General features: G+C 48.0%; 1 protein-coding gene across 2 annotated transcripts in view; it reads left to right on the top strand.

The window, feature by feature from the left end:
- Positions 1-26,520, top strand: part of LOC117743818 (cullin-9) — a 41,783-nt gene continuing 15,263 nt past the window's right edge. Inside the window, exons 1-20 of one of the 2 annotated variants that reach the window (XM_034551694.1) lie at positions 1-167; positions 1,030-1,680; positions 6,636-6,790; positions 7,268-7,900; positions 10,614-10,755; positions 10,837-11,027; positions 11,192-11,378; positions 17,937-18,152; positions 18,233-18,431; positions 18,779-18,980; positions 19,848-20,038; positions 20,110-20,306; positions 20,424-20,572; positions 20,662-20,750; positions 20,820-20,925; positions 21,009-21,236; positions 22,042-22,132; positions 22,227-22,398; positions 22,612-22,717; positions 22,843-22,938. In XM_034551694.1, the coding sequence (XP_034407585.1) occupies positions 1,035-1,680; positions 6,636-6,790; positions 7,268-7,900; positions 10,614-10,755; positions 10,837-11,027; positions 11,192-11,378; positions 17,937-18,152; positions 18,233-18,431; positions 18,779-18,980; positions 19,848-20,038; positions 20,110-20,306; positions 20,424-20,572; positions 20,662-20,750; positions 20,820-20,925; positions 21,009-21,236; positions 22,042-22,132; positions 22,227-22,398; positions 22,612-22,717; positions 22,843-22,938 (3,996 nt within the window). In that variant the 5' untranslated portion in view covers positions 1-167; positions 1,030-1,034. Of the gene's footprint in view, positions 168-1,029; positions 1,681-6,635; positions 6,791-7,267; positions 7,901-10,613; positions 10,756-10,836; positions 11,028-11,191; positions 11,379-17,936; positions 18,153-18,232; positions 18,432-18,778; positions 18,981-19,847; positions 20,039-20,109; positions 20,307-20,423; positions 20,573-20,661; positions 20,751-20,819; positions 20,926-21,008; positions 21,237-22,041; positions 22,133-22,208; positions 22,399-22,611; positions 22,718-22,842; positions 22,939-26,520 lie in introns of both variants that reach the window. The other variant, XM_034551693.1, reaches the window with a different exon arrangement.

Below are 26,520 nucleotides of genomic sequence, written 5' to 3'. Positions count from 1 at the left end.
AGTAGCCGTAGAAGAAGAAGAAGAAGAAGAAGAAGAGCTGCTAACCCTGACTGCCACACAGCGCAGCGGAGCTCCGGTGCACCAAACACACAGCAGCACGTTGGGGCGGAAGAGAAAGCAGCGCGAGGGGGAACACCGAGACCGGGGGGACGTCTGTGACGCGCCAGGTAAGCTCACCTGAGCGGCTGTTCGGGGCCCGGGTGTGTGTCAGCGGGGCGGCCTCCCTGGCTGACCCGGGCGGGTGGGTGTGTGTCAGCGGGGCCGCCTCCCTGGCTGACCCGGGCGGGTGGGTGTGTGTCAGCGGGGCGGCCTCCCTGGCTGACCCGGGCGGGTGGGTGTGTGTCAGCGGGGCGGCCTCCCTGGCTGACCCGGGCGGGTGGGTGTGTGTCAGCGGGGCGGCCTCCCTGGCTGACCCGGGCGGGTGGGTGTGTGTCAGCGGGGCGGCCTCCCTGGCTGACCCGGGCGGGTGGGTGTGTGTCAGCGGGGCGGCCTCCCTGGCTGACCCGGGCGGGTGGGTGTGTGTCAGCGGGGCCCCGCTCCTCCTCCGCCCCTCACCAGACTGCACTCTGAACCGCGCAGATATGCGGTTAACCCGCTGAACGTTGTCTGGAGGCATTGCCTCTTCAGGCGGCCATGAACATTGTGTGTCTGTGTGTGTGTGTGTGTGTGTGTGTGTGTGTCTGTGTGTCTGTGTCTGTGTGTCTGTGTGTCTGTGTGTGTGTGTGTGTGTCTGTGTGTCTGTGTGTCTGTGTGTCTGTGTGTGTGTGTGTGTGTGTCTGTGTGTCTGTGTGTGTGTGTGTGTCTGTGTCTGTGTGTCTGTGTGTGTGTGTGTGTGTCTGTGTGTCTGTGTCTGTGTGTGTGTGTCTGTGTGTCTGTGTCTGTGTGTGTCACACCATACATCTGGAGGTTTCTGAATGTGTGTGAAGTTTAACCAGGAGTGAGATGGTTAAATATTAAAGATGACGGTGCAGACCATGAAGAAGGCTTGTGTTGTTTATTGACCTCTAATAATGGCGTGTGTGTCCTCAGTGACCATGGTGGGCGAAAGCCGCAATGGGAACCTGCTGGTCCAGCTGGGCCCGAGGCTGCAGGCGTATCCAGAGGAGCTGATCCGCCAGCGCCGCAACCATGACGGACAGACGGAGTACCTGATTCGCTGGTGCCTCGTCACCATCGACGACGGCTCCGTCGGCGGAGCCGACGAGGCAGGCGGCGGCTCCGGGTCGGACGGGTCCGGCGGCTCCACGTCAGGAGAGAGCAAGCTGGAGAACATCCTGATGTGGATGTCCACTGAGGACGTGTACGCCAACTGCCCCGGCCTGCTGGGCAAGAGGAAAGCGGACGCGCAGGAGGCGCCGGACGGCGAGGCCTCCAACGGGAGCGCCACCGAGTTTCCCGTGGACGTCACCTTCGACGAGGTGGAGCTGTCGGACATGAAGGAGGACGTGAAGAACCTGGTGCGTCGAGCCAGAAAGCAGATGGCCAAGAAAAGCGACTTCTCCATCAGCATCACGCATACCATCCACGTGCTCAGCGCCTACGCCGGCATCGGGTCGCTGGTCGGCGTCTTCAAGGAGACCGGCGCCCTCAACCTGCTGATGGAGCTGCTGTGCAACAAGGAGACGCAGACCCGCCGCAGTGCCGGCAAGATGCTGCGAGCGCTCGCCTCACACGACGCAGGTAACCTCAAGCTGCTCTCTGATTGGCCGGCAGGTGTCTGACGAGGTCACGCGGACGCTCGATCAACAGATTGAATACAGCTTTGTTGTCTCCTGGTCTGGTACTGTGTTCGATCCTCTGTTAGACACAGATGCTGCTGTCAGATCTCTTTTGAAGCAGCTCTTCAGGTGCCGAGTCATCCTAGATCTGGTCTACGTGTCACAAACATATCAAACTACTAGTTATTATAACGACAGCAACAGTTGACTCTGTGTCCTCTTGTCTCTCTGACTCTGTGTCCTCTTGTCTCTGACTCTGTGTCCTCTTGTCTCTCTGACTCTGTGTCCTCTTGTCTCTGACTCTATGTCCTCTTGTCTCTGACTCTGTGTCCTCTTGTCTCTGACTCTGTGTCCTCTTGTCTCTCTGACTCTATGTCCTCTTGTCTCTGACTCTATGTCCTCTTGTCTCTCTGACTCTATGTCCTCTTGTCTCTGACTCTGTGTCCTCTTGTCTCTGACTCTGTGTCCTCTTGTCTCTCTGACTCTGTGTCCTCTTGTCTCTGACTCTGTGTCCTCTTGTCTCTCTGACTCTATGTCCTCTTGTCTCTGACTCTGTGTCCTCTTGTCTCTGACTCTGTGTCCTCTTGTCTCTCTGACTCTGTGTCCTCTTGTCTCTGACTCTGTGTCCTCTTGTCTCTCTGACTCTGTGTCTTCTTGTCTCTCTGACTCTATGTCCTCTTGTCTCTGACTCTGTGTCTTCTTGTCTCTCTGACTCTATGTCCTCTTGTCTCTGACTCTATGTCCTCTTGTCTCTGACTCTGTGTCCTCTTGTCTCTCTGACTCTGTGTCCTCTTGTCTCTGACTCTGTGTCCTCTTGTCTCTGACTCTGTGTCTTCTTGTCTCTCTGACTCTATGTCCTCTTGTCTCTGACTCTGTGTCCTCTTGTCTCTCTGACTCTGTGTCCTCTTGTCTCTGACTCTGTGTCCTCTTGTCTCTCTGACTCTGTGTCCTCTTGTCTCTGACTCTGTGTCCTCTTGTCTCTCTGACTCTGTGTCCTCTTGTCTCTCTGACTCTGTGTCCTCTTGTCTCTGACTCTGTGTCCTCTTGTCTCTGACTCTGTGTCTTCTTGTCTCTCTGACTCTGTGTCTTCTTGTCTCTCTGACTCTATGTCCTCTTGTCTCTGACTCTATGTCCTCTTGTCTCTGACTCTGTGTCCTCTTGTCTCTCTGACTCTGTGTCCTCTTGTCTCTGACTCTGTGTCCTCTTGTCTCTGACTCTGTGTCCTCTTGTCTCTCTGACTCTGTGTCCTCTTGTCTCTGACTCTGTGTCTTCTTGTCTCTCTGACTCTGTGTCCTCTTGTCTCTCTAACTCTGTGTCCTCTTGTCTCTGACTCTGTGTCCTCTTGTCTCTCTGACTCTGTGTCCTCTTGTCTCTCTGACTCTGTGTCCTCTTGTCTCTCTGACTCTATGTCCTCTTGTCTCTGACTCTGTGTCCTCTTGTCTCTCTGACTCTGTGTCCTCTTGTCTCTCTGACTCTGTGTCCTCTTGTCTCTGACTCTGTGTCCTCTTGTCTCTGACTCTGTGTCCTCTTGTCTCTGACTCTGTGTCCTCTTGTCTCTCTGACTCTGTGTCCTCTTGTCTCTCTGACTCTGTGTCCTCTTGTCTCTCTGACTCGGTGTCCTCTTGTCTCTCTGACTCTATGTCCTCTTGTCTCTGACTCTGTGTCCTCTTGTCTCTGACTCTGTGTCCTCTTGTCTCTCTGACTCTATGTCCTCTTGTCTCTGACTCTGTGTCCTCTTGTCTCTCTGACTCTGTGTCCTCTTGTCTCTCTGACTCTGTGTCCTCTTGTCTCTCTGACTCTATGTCCTCTTGTCTCTGACTCTGTGTCCTCTTGTCTCTCTGACTCTATGTCCTCTTGTCTCTGACTCTGTGTCCTCTTGTCTCTCTGACTCTGTGTCCTCTTGTCTCTGACTCTGTGTCCTCTTGTCTCTCTGACTCTGTGTCCTCTTGTCTCTGACTCTGTGTCCTCTTGTCTCTGACTCTGTGTCCTCTTGTCTCTCTGACTCTGTGTCCTCTTGTCTCTGACTCTGTGTCCTCTTGTCTCTCTGACTCTGTGTCCTCTTGTCTCTCTGACTCTGTGTCCTCTTGTCTCTGACTCTGTGTCCTCTTGTCTCTGACTCTGTGTCCTCTTGTCTCTGACTCTGTGTCCTCTTGTCTCTCTGACTCTGTGTCCTCTTGTCTCTCTGACTCTGTGTCCTCTTGTCTCTCTGACTCTGTGTCCTCTTGTCTCTCTGACTCTATGTCCTCTTGTCTCTGACTCTGTGTCCTCTTGTCTCTGACTCTGTGTCCTCTTGTCTCTGACTCTGTGTCCTCTTGTCTCTCTGACTCTGTGTCCTCTTGTCTCTGACTCTGTGTCCTCTTGTCTCTGACTCTGTGTCCTCTTGTCTCTCTGACTCTGTGTCCTCTTGTCTCTGACTCTGTGTCCTCTTGTCTCTCTGACTCTGTGTCCTCTTGTCTCTCTGACTCTGTGTCCTCTTGTCTCTCTGACTCTGTGTCCTCTTGTCTCTCTGACTCTATGTCCTCTTGTCTCTGACTCTGTGTCCTCTTGTCTCTCTGACTCTGTGTCCTCTTGTCTCTGACTCTGTGTCCTCTTGTCTCTGACTCTGTGTCCTCTTGTCTCTCTGACTCTGTGTCCTCTTGTCTCTCTGACTCTGTGTCCTCTTGTCTCTCTGACTCTGTGTCCTCTTGTCTCTCTGACTCTATGTCCTCTTGTCTCTGACTCTGTGTCCTCTTGTCTCTGACTCTGTGTCCTCTTGTCTCTCTGACTCTATGTCCTCTTGTCTCTGACTCTGTGTCCTATTGTCTCTCTGACTCTGTGTCCTCTTGTCTCTGACTCTGTGTCCTCTTGTCTCTCTGACTCTATGTCCTCTTGTCTCTGACTCTGTGTCCTCTTGTCTCTCTGACTCTATGTCCTCTTGTCTCTGACTCTGTGTCCTCTTGTCTCTCTGACTCTGTGTCCTCTTGTCTCTCTGACTCTATGTCCTCTTGTCTCTGACTCTGTGTCCTCTTGTCTCTGACTCTGTGTCTTCTTGTCTCTCTGACTCTGTGTCCTCTTGTCTCTGACTCTGTGTCCTCTTGTCTCTGACTCTGTGTCCTCTTGTCTCTGACTCTGTGTCCTCTTGTCTCTCTGACTCTGTGTCCTCTTGTCTCTCTGACTCTGTGTCCTCTTGTCTCTAACTCTGTGTCCTCTTGTCTCTGACTCTGTGTCCTCTTGTCTCTCTGACTCTGTGTCCTCGTGTCTCTCTGACTCTATGTCCTCTTGTCTCTCTGACTCTGTGTCCTCTTGTCTCTCTGACTCTGTGTCCTCTTGTCTCTCTGACTCTGTGTCCTCTTGTCTCTGACTCTATGTCCTCTTGTCTCTGATTCTGTGTCCTCTTGTCTCTGACTCTGTGTCCTCTTGTCTCTGACTCTGTGTCCTCTTGTCTCTCTGACTCTATGTCCTCTTGTTTCTGACTCCGTGTCCTCTTGTCTCTCTGACTCTGTGTCCTCTTGTCTCTCTGACTCTGTGTCCTCTTGTCTCTCTGACTCTGTGTCCTCTTGTCTCTCTGACTCTGTGTCCTCTTGTCTCTCTGACTCTGTGTCCTCTTGTCTCTGACTCTGTGTCCTCTTGTCTCTCTGACTCTGTGTCCTCTTGTCTCTCTGACTCTGTGTCCTCTTGTCTCTGACTCTGTGTCCTCTTGTCTCTCTGACTCTGTGTCTTCTTGTCTCTCTGACTCTATGTCCTCTTGTCTCTGATTCTGTGTCCTCTTGTCTCTGACTCTGTGTCCTCTTGTCTCTGACTCTGTGTCCTCTTGTCTCTCTGACTCTATGTCCTCTTGTTTCTGACTCTGTGTCCTCTTGTCTCTGACTCTGTGTCCTCTTGTCTCTGACTCTGTGTCCTCTTGTCTCTCTGACTCTGTGTCCTCTTGTCTCTGACTCTGTGTCCTCTTGTCTCTGACTCTGTGTCCTCTTGTTTCTGACTCTGTGTCCTCTTGTCTCTGACTCTGTGTCCTCTTGTCTCTCTGACTCTGTGTCCTCTTGTCTCTCTGACTCTGTGTCCTCTTGTCTCTCTGACTCTGTGTCCTCTTGTCTCTGACTCTGTGTCCTCTTGTCTCTCTGACTCTGTGTCTTCTTGTCTCTCTGACTCTATGTCCTCTTGTCTCTGATTCTGTGTCCTCTTGTCTCTGACTCTGTGTCCTCTTGTTTCTGACTCTGTGTCCTCTTGTTTCTGACTCTATGTCCTCTTGTCTCTGACTCTGTGTCCTCTTGTCTCTGACTCTGTCCTCTTGTCTCTGACTCTGTGTCCTCTTGTTTCTGACTCTATGTCCTCTTGTCTCTGACTCTGTGTCCTCTTGTCTCTGACTCTGTCCTCTTGTCTCTGACTCTGTGTCCTCTTGTCTCTCTGACTCTGTGTCCTCTTGTCTCTGACTCTGTGTCTTCTTGTCTCTCTGACTCTGTGTCCTCTTGTCTCTGACTCTGTGTCCTCTTGTCTCTGACTCTGTGTCTTCTTGTCTCTCTGACTCTGTGTCCTCTTGTCTCTGACTCTGTGTCCTCTTGTCTCTCTGACTCTGTGTCCTCTTGTCTCTCTGACTCTGTGTCCTCTTGTCTCTCTGACTCTGTGTCTTCTTGTCTCTCTGACTCTGTGTCCTCTTGTCTCTGACTCTGTCCTCTTGTCTCTGACTCTGTGTCCTCTTGTCTCTCTGACTCTATGTCCTCTTGTCTCTGACTCTGTGTCCTCTTGTCTCTGACTCTGTCCTCTTGTCTCTGACTCTGTGTCCTCTTGTCTCTGACTCTGTGTCCTCTTGTCTCTCTGACTCTGTGTCCTCTTGTCTCTGACTCTGTGTCCTCTTGTCTCTGACTCTGTGTCCTCTTGTCTCTCTGACTCTGTGTCCTCTTGTCTCTGACTCTGTGTCCTCTTGTCTCTGACTGTCCTCCACAGGAAGCCGGGCGTACGTCCTCCTGTCCCTCAGCCAGCAGGACGGCATCGAGCAGCACATGGACTTTGATAACCGCTACACTCTGCTGGAGCTGTTTGCTGAGACCACGTCCTCTGAGGAGCACGGCATCTCCTTTGAAGGGATCCACCTGCCGCAGGTAAGGTCCACCTGTACGTTCTTCATTCATTATATAGTCAATAATAATGTTCCTTAGCAAACTTTTGATTTCTTTGTTTAAAGGTTTGTAATGTGATGTGTTATATTTATTAGAAAAATATGATTGTACACTTTATTGACCCCGTGGGTAACTTCTTCTCTGCATTGACCATCCTTAGTTATTAAGGAGCAACTGGGGGTTCAGTGCCTTGCTCAAGGAACTCTGGGGAGAGCGGGGATCGAACCGGAGACCGTGTGGTTACGGGACGACCACTTTCCCCATGAGCCGATCATTATTTTAAAATGTATTATTATACAAATTATTCCTTGAATGTGTTATTATTATGATTATTGTTATTCATATTGTTATGATTAAAATGATGAGTAAAGATTATTATGAATATTGTTCCTATTGTTAATATTGTGTTATAATTATTAATATGATTATTGTTCTGGTTTTTGTCCCGTCTGGGCTCAGATTCCTGGGAAGCTGCTCTTCTCTCTGGTGAAGCGTTACCTGTGCGTGACGTCGCTGATGGACAAGCTCAACACGGCGGGGGTGGAGCCAAACTCTGACAGACAGGACACCAGCCCCTCTCCCGCCTCCTCCTCCAGTACCGCCCACCAAACTGATCAACTCCGCCTCCAGCGAGAGTTCGACTTCACCATGGCCATGGCCAACCTCATCTCAGAGCTGGTCCGTGTGATGGGCTGGGACCGGAACCGCCAGTCCCCGGATGGCTCCGCCCACAGCCCGGGAGGAGGCAGGGCCTGCAGGGAGGAGCCGGGGGAGGAAGCGCATCGCCCCGTCCTCAGGTCCATTTTCCAGCCTCGTTTCTGCGCCTCCCCCGTCATCCTGACCAACACCTTCACAGTAGCCGTTCCTGTCGCCTCCGCAGCCGCCGCCGTCGCCGCCACGGCACCAAAGAAGAAGACAGGAAATGGATACAAAATGCGCTCCGACTTCGCCAGCCGCTCGGCCTACGTGGAGTACGTCCAGGACAACCTGAAGAGCGGCATGATGGTTCGTATGCTGGAGGACTACGAGGAGGTCAGCGCCGGTGACGAAGGAGAGTTTCGCTACAGCAACGATGGCTCGCCACCTGTTCAGGTGAGGAAACTGTTAGACTAAATAAATAAATGTGTGTGTGTGTGTGGATAGATAGATGGCAAGCTAGAAGGGGCAAAGGGACTGGACCCAGGACCAGCTCCAGACACCTCCAGGTCCAAGTCACAAAGACTCCGGGGAGGAAGCAGAGTTAATAAGGTGCAATGGAGAGATGTAAATTCATCCATAAGGAGAGAGAGAAGAGGAGATAGGTGCTCAGTGTATCCTAAAACATCCCCCAGCAGCCTATAAGCCTATAGCAGCATATCAAGGGGCTGGACCAGGGCAAACCTGATTCAGCCCTAACTATAAGCACTATTAAAGAGGAAAGTCTTAAGTCTATTCTTAAATGAGGTGACTGTGTCTGCCTCCAGGACTGAAAGTGGAAGCTGGTTCCATAAAAGAGGAGCTTGATAACTGAAGGCTCTGGCTCCCATCCTACTTTTTAGGACTCTAGGAACCACAAGTAGCCCCACATTTAGTGAGCGCAGCTCTCTAGTGGGGCAATATGGTACTACAAGCTCCTTAAGATATGATGGTGCATCACCAATCAAGGCTTTGTAGGTGAGGAGAAGAATTTTAAATGTGATTCTTGATTTTACAGGGAGCCAGTGCAGAGCAGCTAATACAGGAGTCATGTGATCTCTTTTCTTAGTTTTTGTGAGTCCACGAGCTGCAGCATTCTGGATCAACTACAACATACAAATTGAGATTGATCTGATAAATAGGATTTAAACCAACTTAGTGCGGTACCTGAAATGCCAATCGACTGATCCAGTCTCTGTAATAGGATGTCATGATCAATGGTGTCGAACGCAGCACTAAGGTCTAATAATACCAGTACGGAGATGAGTCCTTTATCAGCACTAAGGTCTAATAATACCAGTACAGAGATGAGTCCTTTATCAGCACTAAGGTCTAACAAGACCAGTACAGAGATGAGTCCTTTATCAGCACTAAGGTCTAACAAGACCAGTACAGAGATGAGTCCTTTATCAGCACTAAGGTCTAACAAGACCAGCACGGAGATGAGTCCTTTATCAGCACTAAGGTCTAACAAGACCAGTACAGAGATGAGTCCTTTATCAGCACTAAGGTCTAACAAGACCAGTACAGAGATGAGTCCTTTATCAGCACTAAGGTCTAACAAGACCAGTACAGAGATGAGTCCTTTATCAGCACTAAGGTCTAACAAGACCAGTACAGAGATGAGTCCTTTATCTGGTGCATTAGGAGGTCTGTCTCTGTGCTGTTTTCTAAATCCTGACTGAAACTCCTCAAATAAACTATTCTGATGTAGAAAGTCACACAACTGATTTGCGACTACTTTCTCAAGGATCTTAGAGAGGAAGGGAAGGTTAGAGATCGGTCTGTAGTTAGCCAACACCTCTGGATTAAGAGTGGTCTTCTTCAGGAGAGGTTTAATTACAGCTACTTTGAAGGAATGTGGTACATGGCCTGTTAGCAAAGACACATTAACAATATCCAGCAGAGAGGTGCCAATTAAAGGCAACACGTCTTTAATCAGCCTCGTTGGGATGGGGTCTAAGAGACAGGTAGACGGTTTAGAAGTAGAAACCGTTGAGGACAATTGGTCTAGGTTAATGGGAGAAAAGCTATCCAAATATACACCAGGGCATACAGCCGTTTCCAAGGCCACTCCTCTTGATGACAGATCGGCAGTAGTTGAGGGCAAGAGATCATCAATCTTGCCTCTAATAGTTCAAATCTTTTCATTGAAGAAGTTCATGAAGTCATTACTACTGAGGTCTATAGGAATGCACGGCTCCACAGAGCTGTGACTCTCTGTCAGCCTGGCTACAGTGCTAAAGAGAACCCTGGGGTTGTTCTTATTTTTCTCTATTAATGATGAGTAATAGGCTGCTCTGGCATTACGGAGAGCCTTTTTATATGTTTTAAGACTATCTCTCCAAACTAAGCGTGATTCTTCCAGATTGGTGGAACGCCATATGCTTTCAAGCTTTCGTGAAGTTTGCTTTAGGTCGCGGGTCTGAGGGTTCTACCAGGGAGCAAACCTCCTTTGCCTCACTGTCTTCTTCAGAGGGGCTATCGAGTCTAGTGTCATTCTCTGTGAGCCTGTAGCACTATCGACAATATGATCAATCTGGGACGGACTAAAGTTAGCACAGGAGTCCTCCGTCACATTGAGACGTGGTATTGAATCAAATGCAGAAGGAATCTCTTCTTTAAATGTAGCTACAGCACTGTCAGTTAGACATCTGGTGTAGAAACTTTTGACTAACGGTGTACACTCCGGGAGTATAAACTCAAAAGTTATGAGGTAATGGTCAGTTGTAAGCGGGCTCGCCCTTCAATCAGATGACCGGCGGTTCGATCCCCGGCTCCGCTAGTCCATGTTGATGTGTCCTTGGGCAAAACTTCACCCCAAATGTCTCTACGGTGTGTGAATGTTAGTTACTGCTGACGGTCGCACCTGCATCATCAGTGTATGAATAGGTGAATAATGTCATGTAGTGTTATATTGCCTTGAGTGGTCGGAAGACTAGAAAATCAGTTCCATTACCATACAGACCATAATAACCTGGTTCTGTTCCCGTGATTCTTATACAGACCATAATAACCTTGAATTTGTTATGGAGATGAGAGGATCGTACTAACAGAATGTGTGTTTTACTTTTGGATCGTATCGGAGCCATGAGACTCTCTCCAGACCCTGACCCATGTCTGTGTTCAGGTGTACTGGAACTCCCTGTCCAGGACCTACTGGGTCCACTGGCAAATGGTGGAGATCCAGGGCGGCGGCAACAGCAGTCAGGCTGAGAAGGAGACGCAGGAGAAGGCGTCCACCCTGACGGAGACTCTCAAACTCACAGCTGGTAAGATCCTATCCCACCTGAAGTTTCAACCTGGCTCTGTGACTTCAGGAAGTGAACAGGTTTCTTGTTCTGCTCTCCCAGTGAGTCAGACGTTCTTTTCCAAGCCCCCCGGTGGTCTCTACTCCTTGCCCTACCTGTCCGAAGGTCTGAACCTGGAGACGCCGGCTCTGAGTCGGGCCGAGTGGTGGGAGATCCTCTTCTTCATCAAGAAGCTGGAGCTCAAACAGCAGCAGGACGTCAACGGCGTCCTGCTTCAAAGCCTCGATGACCAGGTGAGGAACACAGATGCCAAGGAGCATGCTGGGAAACTCAGGCTTTCGTCTTTGTTTTAGAGTCCCGTGTAGATCATTAAGTATTCAGGAAAATAAATAACAAGTGAAATTCACTGTAAAAAGTCTCTCACCTGTTTATAAAACACTGTCTGCCTGTCCTGAAGGAGGTGGAGCTGGACGATTCGTCTCTGATTGGTCTGTCGGTCCCTGGAGACGTGACTAAGAAGCTGCTTCACTACCTGAAGCAGAAGCTGCCGTCGTCGTGTCTGAACGACCTGCTTTGTTCTCACACCTTCTCCAAACACTACCTGAGAAGAGGAGGAGGGAGTCTGGAGGATGAAGAGCTGCTGGGTGAGGACACAAGGAGACGTCTATGTTTCTATATAAAGCAGTGAGGACACAAAGAGACGTCTATGTTTCTATATAAAGCAGTGACACAAAGAGACGTCTATGTTTCTATATAAAGCAGTGAGGACACAAAGAGACGTCTATGTTTCTATATAAAGCAGTGACACAAAGAGACGTCTATGTTTCTATATAAAGCAGTGACACAAGGAGACGTCTATGTTTCTATATAAAGCAGTGACACAAAGAGACGTCTATGTTTCTATATAAAGCAGTGAGGACACAAAGAGACGTCTATGTTTCTATATAAAGCAGTGACACAAGGAGACGTCTATGTTTCTATATAAAGCAGTGACACAAAGAGACGTCTATGTTTCTATATAAAGCAGTGAGGACACAAAGAGACGTCTATGTTTCTGTATAAAGCAGTGACACAAAGAGACGTCTATGTTTCTATATAAAGCAGTGACACAAAGAGACGTCTATGTTTCTATATAAAGCAGTGACACAAAGAGACGTCTATGTTTCTATATAAAGCAGTGACACAAAGAGACGTCTATGTTTCTATATAAAGCAGTGAGGACACAAAGAGACGTCTATGTTTCTATATAAAGCAGTGACACAAAGAGACGTCTATGTTTCTATATAAATCAGTGACACAAAGAGACGTCTATGTTTCTATATAAAGCAGTGAGGACACAAAGAGACGTCTATGTTTCTATATAAAGCAGTGACACAAAGAGACGTCTATGTTTCTATATAAAGCAGTGAGGACACAAAGAGACGTCTATGTTTCTATATAAAGCAGTGAGGACACAAAGAGACGTCTATGTTTCTATATAAAGCAGTGAGGACACAAAGAGACGTCTATGTTTCTATATAAAGCAGTGACACAAAGAGACGTCTATGTTTCTATATAAAGCAGTGACACAAGGAGACGTCTATGTTTCTATATAAAGCAGTGACACAAAGAGACGTCTATGTTTCTATATAAAGCAGTGACACAAAGAGACGTCTATGTTTCTATATAAAGCAGTGACACAAAGAGACGTCTATGTTTCTATATAAAGCAGTGACACAAAGAGACGTCTATGTTTCTATATAAAGCAGTGACACAAAGAGACGTCTATGTTTCTATATAAAGCAGTGACACAAAGAGACGTCTATGTTTCTATATAAAGCAGTGACACAAAGAGACGTCGATGTTTCTATATAAAGCAGTGAGGACACAAAGAGACGTCTATGTTTCTATATAAAGCAGTGAGGACACAAGGAGACGTCTATGTTTCTATATAAAGCAGTGAGGACACAAAGAGACGTCTATGTTTCTATATAAAGCAGTGACACAAGGAGACGTCTATGTTTCTATATAAAGCAGTGACACAAAGAGACGTCTATGTTTCTATATAAAGCAGTGAGGACACAAAGAGACGTCTATGTTTCTATATAAAGCAGTGACACAAGGAGACGTCTATGTTTCTATATAAAGCAGTGACACAAAGAGACGTCTATGTTTCTATATAAAGCAGTGACACAAAGAGACGTCTATGTTTCTATATAAAGCAGTGACACAAAGAGACGTCTATGTTTCTATATAAAGCAGTGACACAAAGAGACGTCTATGTTTCTATATAAAGCAGTGACACAAAGAGACGTCTATGTTTCTATATAAAGCAGTGAGGACACAAAGAGACGTCTATGTTTCTATATAAAGCAGTGACACAAAGAGACGTCTATGTTTCTATATAAAGCTGTGACACAAGGAGACGTCGATGTTTCTATATAAAGCAGTGACACAAAGAGACGTCTATGTTTCTATATAAAGCAGTGAGGACACAAAGAGACGTCTATGTTTCTATTTAAAGCTGTGACACAAGGAGACGTCTATGTTTCTATATAAAGCAGTGAGGACACAAAGAGACGTCTATGTTTCTATATAAAGCAGTGACACAAGGAGACGTCTATGTTTCTATATAAAGCAGTGACACAAGGAGACGTCTATGTTTCTATATAAAGCAGTGAGGACACAAAGAGACGTCTATGTTTCTATATAAAGCAGTGACACAAAGAGACGTCTATGTTTCTATATAAAGCAGTGACACAAAGAGACGTCTATGTTTCTATATAAAGCAGTGACACAAGGAGACGTCTATGTTTCTATATAAAGCAGTGAGGACACAAAGAGACGTCTATGTTTCTATATAAAGCAGTGACACAAAGAGACGTCTATGTTTCTATATAAAGCAGTGACACAAAGAGACGTCTATGTTTCTATATAAAGCAGTGACACAAAGAGACGTCTATGTTTCTATATAAAGCAGTGACACAAAGAGACGTCTATGTTTCTATATAAAGCAGTGACACAAAGAGACGTCTATGTTTCTATATAAAGCAGTGACACAAAGAGACGTCTATGTTTCTATATAAAGCAGTGAGGACACAAAGAGACGTCTATGTTTCTATATAAAGCAGTGACACAAAGAGACGTCTAGTGTTTCTATATAAAGCAGTGACACAAAGAGACGTCTATGTTTCTATATAAAGCAGTGACACAAAGAGACGTCTATGTTTCTATATAAAGCAGTGACACAAAGAGACGTCTATGTTTCTATATAAAGCAGTGACACAAAGAGACGTCTATGTTTCTATATAAAGCAGTGACACAAAGAGACGTCTATGTTTCTATATAAAGCAGTGACACAAAGAGACGTCTATGTTTCTATATAAAGCAGTGAGGACACAAAGAGACGTCTATGTTTCTATATAAAGCAGTGACACAAAGAGACGTCTATGTTTCTATATAAAGCAGTGAGGACACAAAGAGACGTCTATGTTTCTATATAAAGCAGTGACACAAAGAGACGTCTATGTTTCTATATAAAGCAGTGACACAAAGAGACGTCTATGTTTCTATATAAAGCAGTGACACAAAGAGACGTCTATGTTTCTATATAAAGCAGTGACACAAAGAGACGTCTATGTTTCTATATAAAGCAGTGACACAAAGAGACGTCTATGTTTCTATATAAAGCAGTGACACAAAGAGACGTCTATGTTTCTATATAAAGCAGTGACACAAAGAGACGTCTATGTTTCTATATAAAGCAGTGAGGACACAAAAGAGACGTCTATGTTTCTATATAAAGCAGTGACACAAAGAGACGTCTATGTTTCTATATAAAGCAGTGACACAAAGAGACGTCTATGTTTCTATATAAAGCAGTGACACAAAGAGACGTCTATGTTTCTATATAAAGCAGTGACACAAAGAGACGTCTATGTTTCTATATAAAGCAGTGACACAAAGAGACGTCTATGTTTCTATATAAAGCAGTGACACAAAGAGACGTCTATGTTTCTATATAAAGCAGTGACACAAAGAGACGTCTATGTTTCTATATAAAGCAGTGACACAAAGAGACGTCTATGTTTCTATATAAAGCAGTGACACAAAGAGACGTCTATGTTTCTATATAAAGCAGTGACACAAAGAGACGTCTATGTTTCTATATAAAGCAGTGACACAAAGAGACGTCTATGTTTCTATATAAAGCAGTGACACAAAGAGACGTCTATGTTTCTATATAAAGCAGTGAGGACACAAGAGACGTCTGTGTTTCTATATAAAGCAGTGACACAAAGAGACGTCTATGTTTCTATATAAAGCAGTGAGGACACAAAGAGACGTCTATGTTTCTATATAAAGCAGTGACACAAAGAGACGTCTATGTTTCTATATAAAGCAGTGACACAAAGAGACGTCTATGTTTCTATATAAAGCAGTGAGGACACAAAGAGACGTCTATGTTTCTATATAAAGCAGTGACACAAGGAGACGTCTATGTTTCTATATAAAGCAGTGACACAAAGAGACGTCTATGTTTCTATTTAAAGCAGTGACACAAAGAGACGTCTATGTTTCTATTTAAAGCCGTGAGGACACAAAGAGACGTCTATGTTTCTATATAAAGCAGTGACACAAAGAGACGTCTATGTTTCTATATAAAGCAGTGACACAAAGAGACGTCTATGTTTCTATATAAAGCAGTGACACAAAGAGACGTCTGTGTTTCTATATAAAGCAGTGACACAAAGAGACGTCTGTGTTTCTATATAAAGCAGTGACACAAAGAGACGTCTGTGTTTCTATTTAAAGCAGTGACACAAAGAGACGTCTATGTTTCTATTTAAAGCCGTGAGGACACAAAGAGACGTCTATGTTTCTATATAAAGCAGTGACACAAAGAGACGTCTATGTTTCTATATAAAGCAGTGACACAAAGAGACGTCTATGTTTCTATATAAAGCAGTGACACAAAGAGACGTCTATGTTTCTATATAAAGCAGTGACACAAAGAGACGTCTGTGTTTCTATATAAAGCAGTGACACAAAGAGACGTCTGTGTTTCTATTTAAAGCAGTGACACAAAGAGACGTCTATGTTTCTATATAAAGCAGTGAGGACACAAAGAGACGTCTATGTTTCTATATAAAGCAGTGACACAAAGAGACGTCTATGTTTCTATATAAAGCAGTGAGGACACAAAGAGACGTCTGTGTTTCTATATAAAGCAGTGACACAAAGAGACGTCTATGTTTCTATATAAAGCAGTGAGGACACAAAGAGACGTCTATGTTTCTATATAAAGCAGTGACACAAAGAGACGTCTATGTTTCTATATAAAGCAGTGACACAAAGAGACGTCTATGTTTCTATATAAAGCAGTGAGGACACAAAGAGACGTCTATGTTTCTATATAAAGCAGTGACACAAGGAGACGTCTATGTTTCTATATAAAGCAGTGACACAAAGAGACGTCTATGTTTCTATTTAAAGCAGTGACACAAAGAGACGTCTATGTTTCTATTTAAAGCCGTGAGGACACAAAGAGACGTCTATGTTTCTATATAAAGCAGTGACACAAAGAGACGTCTATGTTTCTATATAAAGCAGTGACACAAAGAGACGTCTATGTTTCTATATAAAGCAGTGACACAAAGAGACGTCTGTGTTTCTATATAAAGCAGTGACACAAAGAGACGTCTGTGTTTCTATTTAAAGCAGTGACACAAAGAGACGTCTATGTTTCTATTTAAAGCCGTGAGGACACAAAGAGACGTCTATGTTTCTATATAAAGCAGTGACACAAAGAGACGTCTATGTTTCTATATAAAGCAGTGACACAAAGAGACGTCTATGTTTCTATATAAAGCAGTGACACAAAGAGACGTCTATGTTTCTATATAAAGCAGTGACACAAAGAGACGTCTGTGTTTCTATATAAAGCAGTGACACAAAGAGACGTCTGTGTTTCTATTTAAAGCAGTGACACAAAGAGACGTCTATGTTTCTATATAAAGCAGTGAGGACACAAAGAGACGTCTATGTTTCTATATAAAGCAGTGACACAAAGAGACGTCTATGTTTCTATATAAAGCAGTGAGGACACAAAGAGACGTCTATGTTTCTATATAAAGCAGTGAGGACACAAAGAGACGTCTGTGTTTCTATATAAAGCAGTGACACAAGGAGACGTCTATGTTTCTATATAAAGCAGTGACACAAAGAGACGTCTATGTTTCTATTTAAAGCAGTGACACAAAGAGACGTCTATGTTTCTATATAAAGCAGTGACACAAAGAGACGTCTATGTTTCTATTTAAAGCAGTGACACAAAGAGACGTCTATGTTTCTATTTAAAGCCGTGAGGACACAAAGAGACGTCTATGTTTCTATTTAAAGCAGTGACACAAAGAGACGTCTATGTTTCTATTTAAAGCAGTGACACAAAGAGACGTCTATGTTTCTATTTAAAGCAGTGAGGACACAAAGAGACGTCTATGTTTCTATATAAAGCAGTGACACAAAGAGACGTCTATGTTTCTATATAAAGCAGTGACACAAAGAGACGTCTATGTTTCTATATAAAGCAGTGACACAAAGAGACGTCTATGTTTCTATATAAAGCAGTGACACAAGGAGACGTCTATGTTTCTATATAAAGCAGTGAGGACACAAAGAGACGTCTATGTTTCTATATAAAGCAGTGACACAAAGAGACGTCTATGTTTCTATATAAAGCAGTGACACAAAGAGACGTCTATGTTTCTATTTAAAGCCGTGAGGACACAAAGAGACGTCTATGTTTCTATATAAAGCAGTGACACAAAGAGACGTCTATGTTTCTATTTAAAGCAGTGACACAAAGAGACGTCTATGTTTCTATTTAAAGCCGTGAGGACACAAAGAGACGTCTATGTTTCTATTTAAAGCAGTGACACAAAGAGACGTCTATGTTTCTATTTAAAGCAGTGAGGACACAAAGAGACGTCTATGTTTCTATATAAAGCAGTGACACAAAGAGACGTCTATGTTTCTATATAAAGCAGTGACACAAAGAGACGTCTATGTTTCTATATAAAGCAGTGACACAAAGAGACGTCTATGTTTCTATATAAAGCAGTGACACAAAGAGACGTCTGTGTTTCTATTTAAAGCAGTGACACAAAGAGACGTCTATGTTTCTATATAAAGCAGCGTCCATGAGTCTGTTTTGTTTCCAGCTGAAAGCTCTCTGGGTTCGTCCAGCCTGGGAGGAGAAGGAGGACAGAACTCATCCTCTTCGTCATCGGCCTCTTCCTCAGCGATGGGTTCCGTCTCCAAAAAAGCAAAGAAGGAACCGCCCGCTGACGCCGGCTGCGGCAGCCCGGAGACGGAGAACGAGCTTCTTTCAGAGGACGACAGCAAATACCCCGAGGACCTGGAGGACAAGATGAAAGGTAGGAGACTTCGATTAGCTACGTCCATGAATTGTGGTTGTCGGGACCGTCTGTGGACTTGCTGTCCTGTCCTCCCTTAGTGTTCAACAACCCGCGGGTCCAGGGCAAGAAGACGGTGCTGGAGAAGCTGGGGGAGGTGGTGGACATTCTGAAGAAGGCGGGGTCGGGCTCAGACCCAGATCAGCAGTTGGCCACTGTCCTCTTCCTCACCAGGCTGGTACAGGAGATGGGAGCCCAGGAGAAGAACTCCATGAGGAGCGATTCTGCCCAGACCATCCGGTGAGGAACCATCACGCTCCAGGACATACACGGCGCCGGAGGGTGGTTCAAGTCTCCTGGGAAGTCGTGTGTTCCAGAAAATAGACCATTTCTCTTTGGCGTATAGGACCGTTATTAATCCTGATAAGTTCTTATGATGTGTTCAGGCTCTGCTCAGTGAACATGAGTACTCGCTGAAGGTAAATATTAACGCTCAGGTGTAATCTAGGTGTAGTGTTGGTGATGAACTAGAATGAATCCAGGTGTTTTACATGAATATAAAATAGATATTAGTTTTAACTAACGCGCTCTCGGCTTATTATTACATTTCATGAAGCACATTTCTGAAACGGTCTGTCCTCCGTCAGGGACAAGGTGCTGAAGCTGCTGGTGGAGCTGCTGGCCTCGTCCTCCAAAGACCTGGTGATCGGCACGCTGAGACTCACTCGCCTCCTCATGCTGAAGTACGAGTGGAGGGTTTCCTTCGCTACCGAGGGCGGAGTCAAAGCCGTCCTGTCCTGCATGCAGGAGTTCTCCACCGCCGCTCACGTCCAGCAGCTGGCGCTCGCAGTGAGACCCCTTCCCCATGTCTACTGAAGTCTAAGGGTTAAAGGTCCAAGTCCTAAAAGCTACTAGAAACCCCTCAGCCTTTCCGCTGCATTCTGAGAGACCTGCTAGAGAGAGACCCTAGCTGCTAGAGAGAGACCCTAGAAACCTGCTAGAGAGAGACCTGCTAGAGAGAGACCCTAGAGACCTACTAGAGAGAGACCGTAGAAACCTGCTAGAGAGAGACCCTAGAGACCTGCTAGAGAGAAACCCTAGAGACCTGCTAGAGAGAGACCCTAGAGACCTGCTAGAGAGAGACCCTAGCTGCTAAAGAGACCCTAGAAACCTGCTAGAAAGAGACCCTAGCTGCTAGAGAGACCCTAGAAAGAGACCCTAGCTGCTAGAGAGAGACCATAGAAACCCGCTAGAAAGAGACCCTAGCTGCTAGAGAGAGACCCTAGAAACCTGCGAGAGAGAGACCTTAGCTGCTAGAGAGACCCTAGAAACCTGCTAGAGAGAAACCCTAGCTGCTAAAGAGAGACCCTAGAAACCTGATAGAGAGAGACCCTAGCTGCTAGAGACACCCTAGAAACCTGCTAGAGAGAAACCCTAGCTGCTAAAGAGACCCTAGAAACCTGCTAGAAAGAGACCCTAGCTGCTAAAGAGACCATAGAAACCTGCTAGAAAGAGACCCTAGCTGCTAAAGAGACCCTAGAGACCTGCTAGAGAGAGAGAGAGAGAGAGAGAGAGAGAGAGAGAGAGAGAGAGAGAGAGATAACCACCATCAATATAACACTTGGCTGAGGCAGCCAATCAAATGAAGCTGTTCTACATTAGCTCTGTTGATGGTGGTGGTGGTGATGATGATGATGATGATGATGATGTTTTCAGACCCTGAAGGTGATCTCTGGAGCCAGTAAACACGACCTGCGCAGCGTCGGTTCCAGCCTCCCGCTCTCCGAGTCCGGCACTCAGATGATGTTGGAGCTCTTCTCCAGCATCGGCTCGGCTACGCCTGAAGGCTCACGAGGCCTGCTGGGAGCCGTCCCCGCCGCCATCGACCTCATGCTGCAGACTAAAGGGTAACTTCCTGCCCGCACGGCTCAGCCGCCGGTGTCTCGGACCTCTTTGTTAATGCTCGTCCTCTGTGCAGCTGCATGCTGTCGGTGCGTAACGGCCTGCTGGTCGTCATCATGCTCATCTCCAACCACAAGAGCCTGGCGGAGCAGCTGGTGGCCGCCGGCGTCACCGCCGTCCTCAAGAAGTGTCTGACGCTGTCCAGAGCCGAGACCATGCTGGCCATCATCGCCCTCAACCACATCTCCATGGTGCACAAGCTGGAGAGCAAAGGTCCTGGTCCTCTATAGACCTCGGTGTAGTCCTGGTCCTCTATAGACCTGTGTGTGTGTGTGTGTGTGTGTGTGTGTGTGCATATATATTGAGTCGTTCTTCTTCTGTGGTGCTCAGAGTGCCGTGAGCAGCTGGACTTGAAGGACACAGAGCTGCAGATGTTGGTGGTGAGTCTGAAGGAGCTGACGACCACCAGAGAGGTGATCCACACTCTGGAGCAGCTGCTGTGTGACGACGCCTCCCAGCTGGAGGAGGAGCGCAGCCAGGTACTGGTCCACTTGTGGACTGGGTCATGTTGGTGGGGGGACCTCCGTTGGGTCAGCATTACATGAGGATGTCGATGATGTCATTCCAGGTGACTCGCAGTCGGGACACCTATCAGGATCTGGTCCGGCTGATGGAGCAGCACCGAGCCGACCGAGCCGTCCAGCTGTCCATCCTCAGGTACTGAGTGACCCCGACGATGACGATGGTGATGATGAGCTGGTCTAATTGGCTCTTGGTTTCCTGCAGGATCCTGAACAAGTTCCTGGACCACTACCAGGAGGACACGCTGCCGTGGCACGAGAGCATCGAGCCCTGTCTGTCCTCCATGACGGCCTTCATCAACGACAGAGAGGTGGGTTCGGACCGGAGGACTGGGATGGGGGTCGCCGAGGCCGTTCGGGGTGTCCCGCTAACCTCCGGTCATTGGTTGTTCAGGTGGTCCAGCTGTTTGTCCGCTTCCTGTGCCGGCTGGCGTCCCTGAACAAGGATTACACGGTGGTGATGTGCCGCCTGGGCACCAAAGAGGTTCTGGTGAAGGCTCTGGACAAACACAGCACCAACCTGCTGCTGGGCCCCGAGCTCAGGGACCTCATCAGCGACTGTGAGAAGTACGCCAGCCTCTACAAGAAGATGACCACGAGCGTGCTGGCCGGATGCATCCAGGTACGGAACCACAGAACGCCTTGAAGGTTTTGGAGTCTTCTCAAGGGACGAGAACCGTGAGGGTCCTTCATTATTTTATGAGGAAAAAAGTTAATTATTGAAGAAAAGAATCCGCATTTCTTTATTTATTCTTGAATGTAAACAAATAGTTCTTCTTGTGTCGTAAAATCGATCAACTTCATCCTCAGCTCATCGATGATCTCTGTGATTATCTCTCATGATCAGACTCCGTATTACATTTCATTTAACTGAATGAAATGCTTTTATCCAACGCAATCGGCTACGGGGAGCAATTCAGGGTTAAGCGTCTCGCTCAAGGAGACATCGACTTGGGCCGTGAGCGGGGATCGAACCGCCGATCCTCTGATTGAAGGACGACCTGCTCACCACTGAGCCGCAGTCGACCCACTAACGTTACCTTTTACAGAGAGAGGAGCTTTGAGACAAGGACGTCTCAATCCGGGAATAAAGTACCGATAGCAGAACCGGCAACTCTGGACCTCATCAATACTAACAGGTTCTACTAGTTCAGGACCAGTTTCTGGGGGGGCGTCACTAGCCCTCAGTAGTAAGGTTCAGCTCAGAAAGGAGTCGAGATTTAAACAAAATGTTCAGTGAAATGAGATTAACAGTTTTTAATTGGTTAATCCAGTCTTTCTGGCCACATTAGTGAATTAATTAAATTAAATGAGTGACTCCTTGTTTCGTGCAGCTGGTGTCTGTCAGCTGCTCCGTGTGGTCCAATGGGGTATTACAGTGGTATGAATGAAAAATACTACGAACTATACTTCCCGTTTCCTGTCAGATGGTGTTGGGTCAGATAGAGGAGCATCGTCGCAGCCATCAACCAATCAACATCCCCTTCTTTGACGTGTTCCTCAGGAATCTCTGCCAAGGTCGGTTCACAGTCAACCGTCAATGTTTGTGACTGAACATCTGATGAAGTTGTAAATACTGTAATTTAATATGAAGATACTGTGTTGTGTTCAGGCTCCAGCGTGGAGCTCAAGGAGGACAAGTGCTGGGAGAAGGTGGAAGTTTCGTCCAATCACCATCGAGCTAACAAGCTGACCGACAAGAACCCCAAAACCTACTGGGAGTCCAACGGCTGCACCGGTTCACACTTCATCAACATCTACATGCACAAAGGAGTCGTCATCAGGTACAAGATGCTGCTACGACCATCTGATGCTGAACACCTGCTTCCTTCAAGAGTGTAGCTGAGGACTAGACACAAAGAATATACCTGAAGAATATTTAGATTATAATGAAGAATATTAAAATACATGAAGAATATACATAAATAATATTACAATTATATGTGAAGAATACACATGAAGAATATTCAAACGATGAACCTTTGTTGTGTCTTCAGACAACTGGCCATTCAGGTCGCCAGCGAGGACTCGAGCTACATGCCGGCCAGAGTTCTGGTTCTGGGAGGACACGACCCGACCAATATCAACACAGAGCTGAACACGGTGAGCCTCCTCCTCCTCATCCTCTCTGATGAAGGCTCAGTCTGTGGGACGCCCAAACTCACCAACAACATGGATGTGATGATGTGAAATCAAATTAATAACTCTCTGTGTGTGTGTGTGTGCAGGTGAATGTGACTCCATCGGCCAGTCGCGTGGTTCTCGTGGAGAACATGACCAGGTTTTGGTCCATCATCCAGATCAGGGTGAAGAGATGTCAGCAGGTCCGTAATAACCCCTCCCTCAACCCACTGACTCCTCCCCCCCATCCACTGACTCCTCCCCCCATCCACTGACTCCTCCCTCCATCCACTGACCCCCTCCATCACCCGGCCTCCTCCCCATCCACTGACTCCTCCCTCCATCCACTGACTCCTCCCTCCATCCACTGACTCCTCCCTCAATCCACTGACTCCTCCCTCCATCCACTGACTCCTCCCTCAATCCACTGAGTCCTCCCTCCATCCACTGACTCCTCCCTCCATCACCCGGCCTCCTCCCCATCTACTTACCCCTCTCTCCATTGACTGACCCCTCCCATCGACTGACCCCACCTATTGACTGACCCCTCCCATCAACTGACTCCTCCTATTGACTGACCCCTCCCATCAACTGACCCCACCTATTGACTGACCCCTCCCATCGACTGAACCCTCCCATCAACTGACCCCACCTATTGACTGACCCCTCCCATCAACTGACCCCACCTATTGACTGACCCCTCCCATCAACTGACTCCTCCTATTGACTGACCCCTCCCATCAACTGACCCCACCTATTGACTGACCCCTCCCATCGACTGAACCCTCCCATCAACTGACCCCACCTATTGACTGACCCCTCCCATCTACTGACCCCTCCCATCAACTGACCCCACCTATTGACTGACCCCTCCCATCAACTGACTCCTCCTATTGATTGACCCCTCCCATCAACTGACCCCACCTATTGACTGACCCCTCCCATCGACTGAACCCTCCCATCAACTGACCCCACCTATTGACTGACCCCTCCCATCGACTGAACCCTCCCATCAACTGACCCCACCTATTGACTGACCCCTCCCATCTACTGACCCCTCCCATCAACTTACCCCACCTATTGACTTACCCCACCTATTGACTGACCCCTCCCGTCGACTGACCCCTCCCATCGACTGACCCCACCTATTGACTGACCCTCCCATCTACTGACCCCTCCCATCAACTTACCCCACCTATTGACTGACCCCTCCTGTTGACTGACCCCTCCTATTGACTGACCCCTCCCGTCAACTGACCCCACCTATTGACTGACCCCTCCTATCTACTGACCCCACCTATTGACTGACCCCCTCCCGTCGACTGACCCTTCCCGTCGACTGACCCCTCCTGTTGACTGACCCCTCCTATTGACTGACCCCTCCCATCGACTGACCCCACCTATTGACTGACCCCTCCCATCGACTGACCCCTCCCATCAACTTACCCCACCTATTGACTGACCCCTCCTATCTACTGACCCCACCTATTGACTGACCCCCTCCCGTCGACTGACCCTTCCCGTCGACTGACCCTTCCCGTCGACTGACCCCTCCCATCGACTGACCCCTCCCATCGACTGACCCCTCCCATCTACTGACCCCACCTATTGACTGACCCCTCCCATCGACTGACCCCTCCTGTTGACTGACCCCTCCCATCGACTGACCCCACCTATTGACTGACCCCTCCCATCAACTTACCCCTCCCATCTACTGACCCCTCCCATCGACTGACCCCTCCCATCGACTGACCCTACCTATTGACTGACCCCTCCCATCGACTGACCCCACCTATTGACTGACCCCTCCCATCTACTGACCCCACCTATTGACTGACCCCTCCCATCTACTGACTCCTCCCATCGACTGACCCCTCCCATCGACTGACCCCTCCTGTTGACTGATCCCTCCCATCGACTGACCCCTCCTGTTGACTGACCCCTCCTATTGTCTGACCCCTCCCATCGACTGACCCCTCCCATCGACTGACCCCTCCCATCGACTGACCCCTCCTGTTGACTGACCCCTCCTATTGACTGACCCCTCCTGTTGACTGACTCCTCCCATCGACTGACCCCTTCTGTTGACTGACCCCTCCTATCGACTGACCCCTCCTGTTGACTGACTCCTCCTATCGACTGACCCCTCCTGTTGACTGACTCCTCCTATCGACTTACCCCTCCTGTTGACTGACTCCTCCCATCGACTGACCCCTCCTGTTGACTGACTCCTCCCATCGACTGACCCCTCCCATCGACTGACCCCTCCCATCGACTGACCCCTCCTGTTGACTGACCCCTCCTATTGACTGACCCCTCCTGTTGACTGACTCCTCCCATCGACTGACCCCTTCTGTTGACTGACCCCTCCTATCGACTGACCCCTCCTGTTGACTGACTCCTCCTATCGACTGACCCCTCCTGTTGACTGACTCCTCCTATCGACTTACCCCTCCTGTTGACTGACCCCTCCTATCGACTGACCCCTCCTGTTGACTGACTCCTCCTATCGACTTACCCCTCCTGTTGACTGACTCCTCCCATCGACTGACCCCTCCTGTTGACTGACTCCTCCTATCGACTTACCCCTCCTGTTGACTGACTCCTCCCATCGACTGACCCCTCCTGTTGACTGACCCCTCCCATCGACTGACCCCTCCTGTTGACTGACCCCTCCTGTTGACTGACCCCTCCTATCGACTGACCCCTCCTGTTGACTGACTCCTCCTATCGACTGACCCCTCCTGTTGACTGACCCCTCCCATCGACTGACCCCACCTATTGACTGACCCCTCCCATCTACTGACCCCTCCTGTTGACTGACCCCTCCCATCGACTGACCCCTCCTGTTGACTGACTCCTCCTATTGATTGACCCCTCCTGTTGACTGACCCCTCCCATCGACTGACCCCTCCTGTTGACTGACTCCTCCTATTGACTGACCCCACCTATTGACTGACCCCTCCCATCGACTGACCCCACCTATTGACTGACCCCTCCCATCTACTGACCCCACCTATTGACTGACCCCTCCCATCTACTGACCCCTCCCATCGACTGACCCCTCCTGTTGACTGACCCCTCCTGTTGACTGACCCCTCCTGTTGACTGACCCCTCCTATTGACTGACCCCTCCCATCGACTGACCCCTCCCATATACTGACCCCTCCCATCAACTGACCCCTCCTGTTGACTGACCCCTCCTATTGACTGACCCCTCCTGTTGACTGACTCCTCCCATCGACTGACCCCTCCTGTTGACTGACCCCTCCTATCGACTGACCCCTCCTGTTGACTGACTCCTCCTATCGACTGACCCCTCCTGTTGACTGACTCCTCCTATTGACTTACCCCTCCTGTTGACTGACTCCTCCTATCGACTTACCCCTCCTGTTGACTGACTCCTCCCATCGACTGACCCCTCCTGTTGACTGACCCCTCCCATCGACTGACCCCTCCTGTTGACTGACCCCTCCTGTTGACTGACCCCTCCCATCGACTGACCCCTCCTGTTGACTGACTCCTCCCATCAACTTACCCCACCTATTGACTGACCCCACCTATTGACTGACCCCTCCCATCTACTGACCCCTCCTGTTGACTGACCCCTCCTGTTGACTGACTCCTCCTATCGACTGACCCCTCCTGTTGACTGACTCCTCCTATCGACTGACCCCTCCTGTTGACTGACTCCTCCCATCAACTTACCCCACCTATTGACTGACCCCACCTATTGACTGACCCCTCCCATCGACTGACCCCTCCTGTTGACTGACTCCTCCCAT

This window comes from Cyclopterus lumpus, chromosome 15 (genome assembly GCF_009769545.1).
Source record: "Cyclopterus lumpus isolate fCycLum1 chromosome 15, fCycLum1.pri, whole genome shotgun sequence".
Classification (NCBI taxonomy): Eukaryota; Metazoa; Chordata; class Actinopteri; order Perciformes; family Cyclopteridae; genus Cyclopterus; species Cyclopterus lumpus.
The sequence above is the reverse complement of the archived record's forward strand: the minus strand, read 5'-3'. Positions and strand labels throughout refer to the sequence as shown.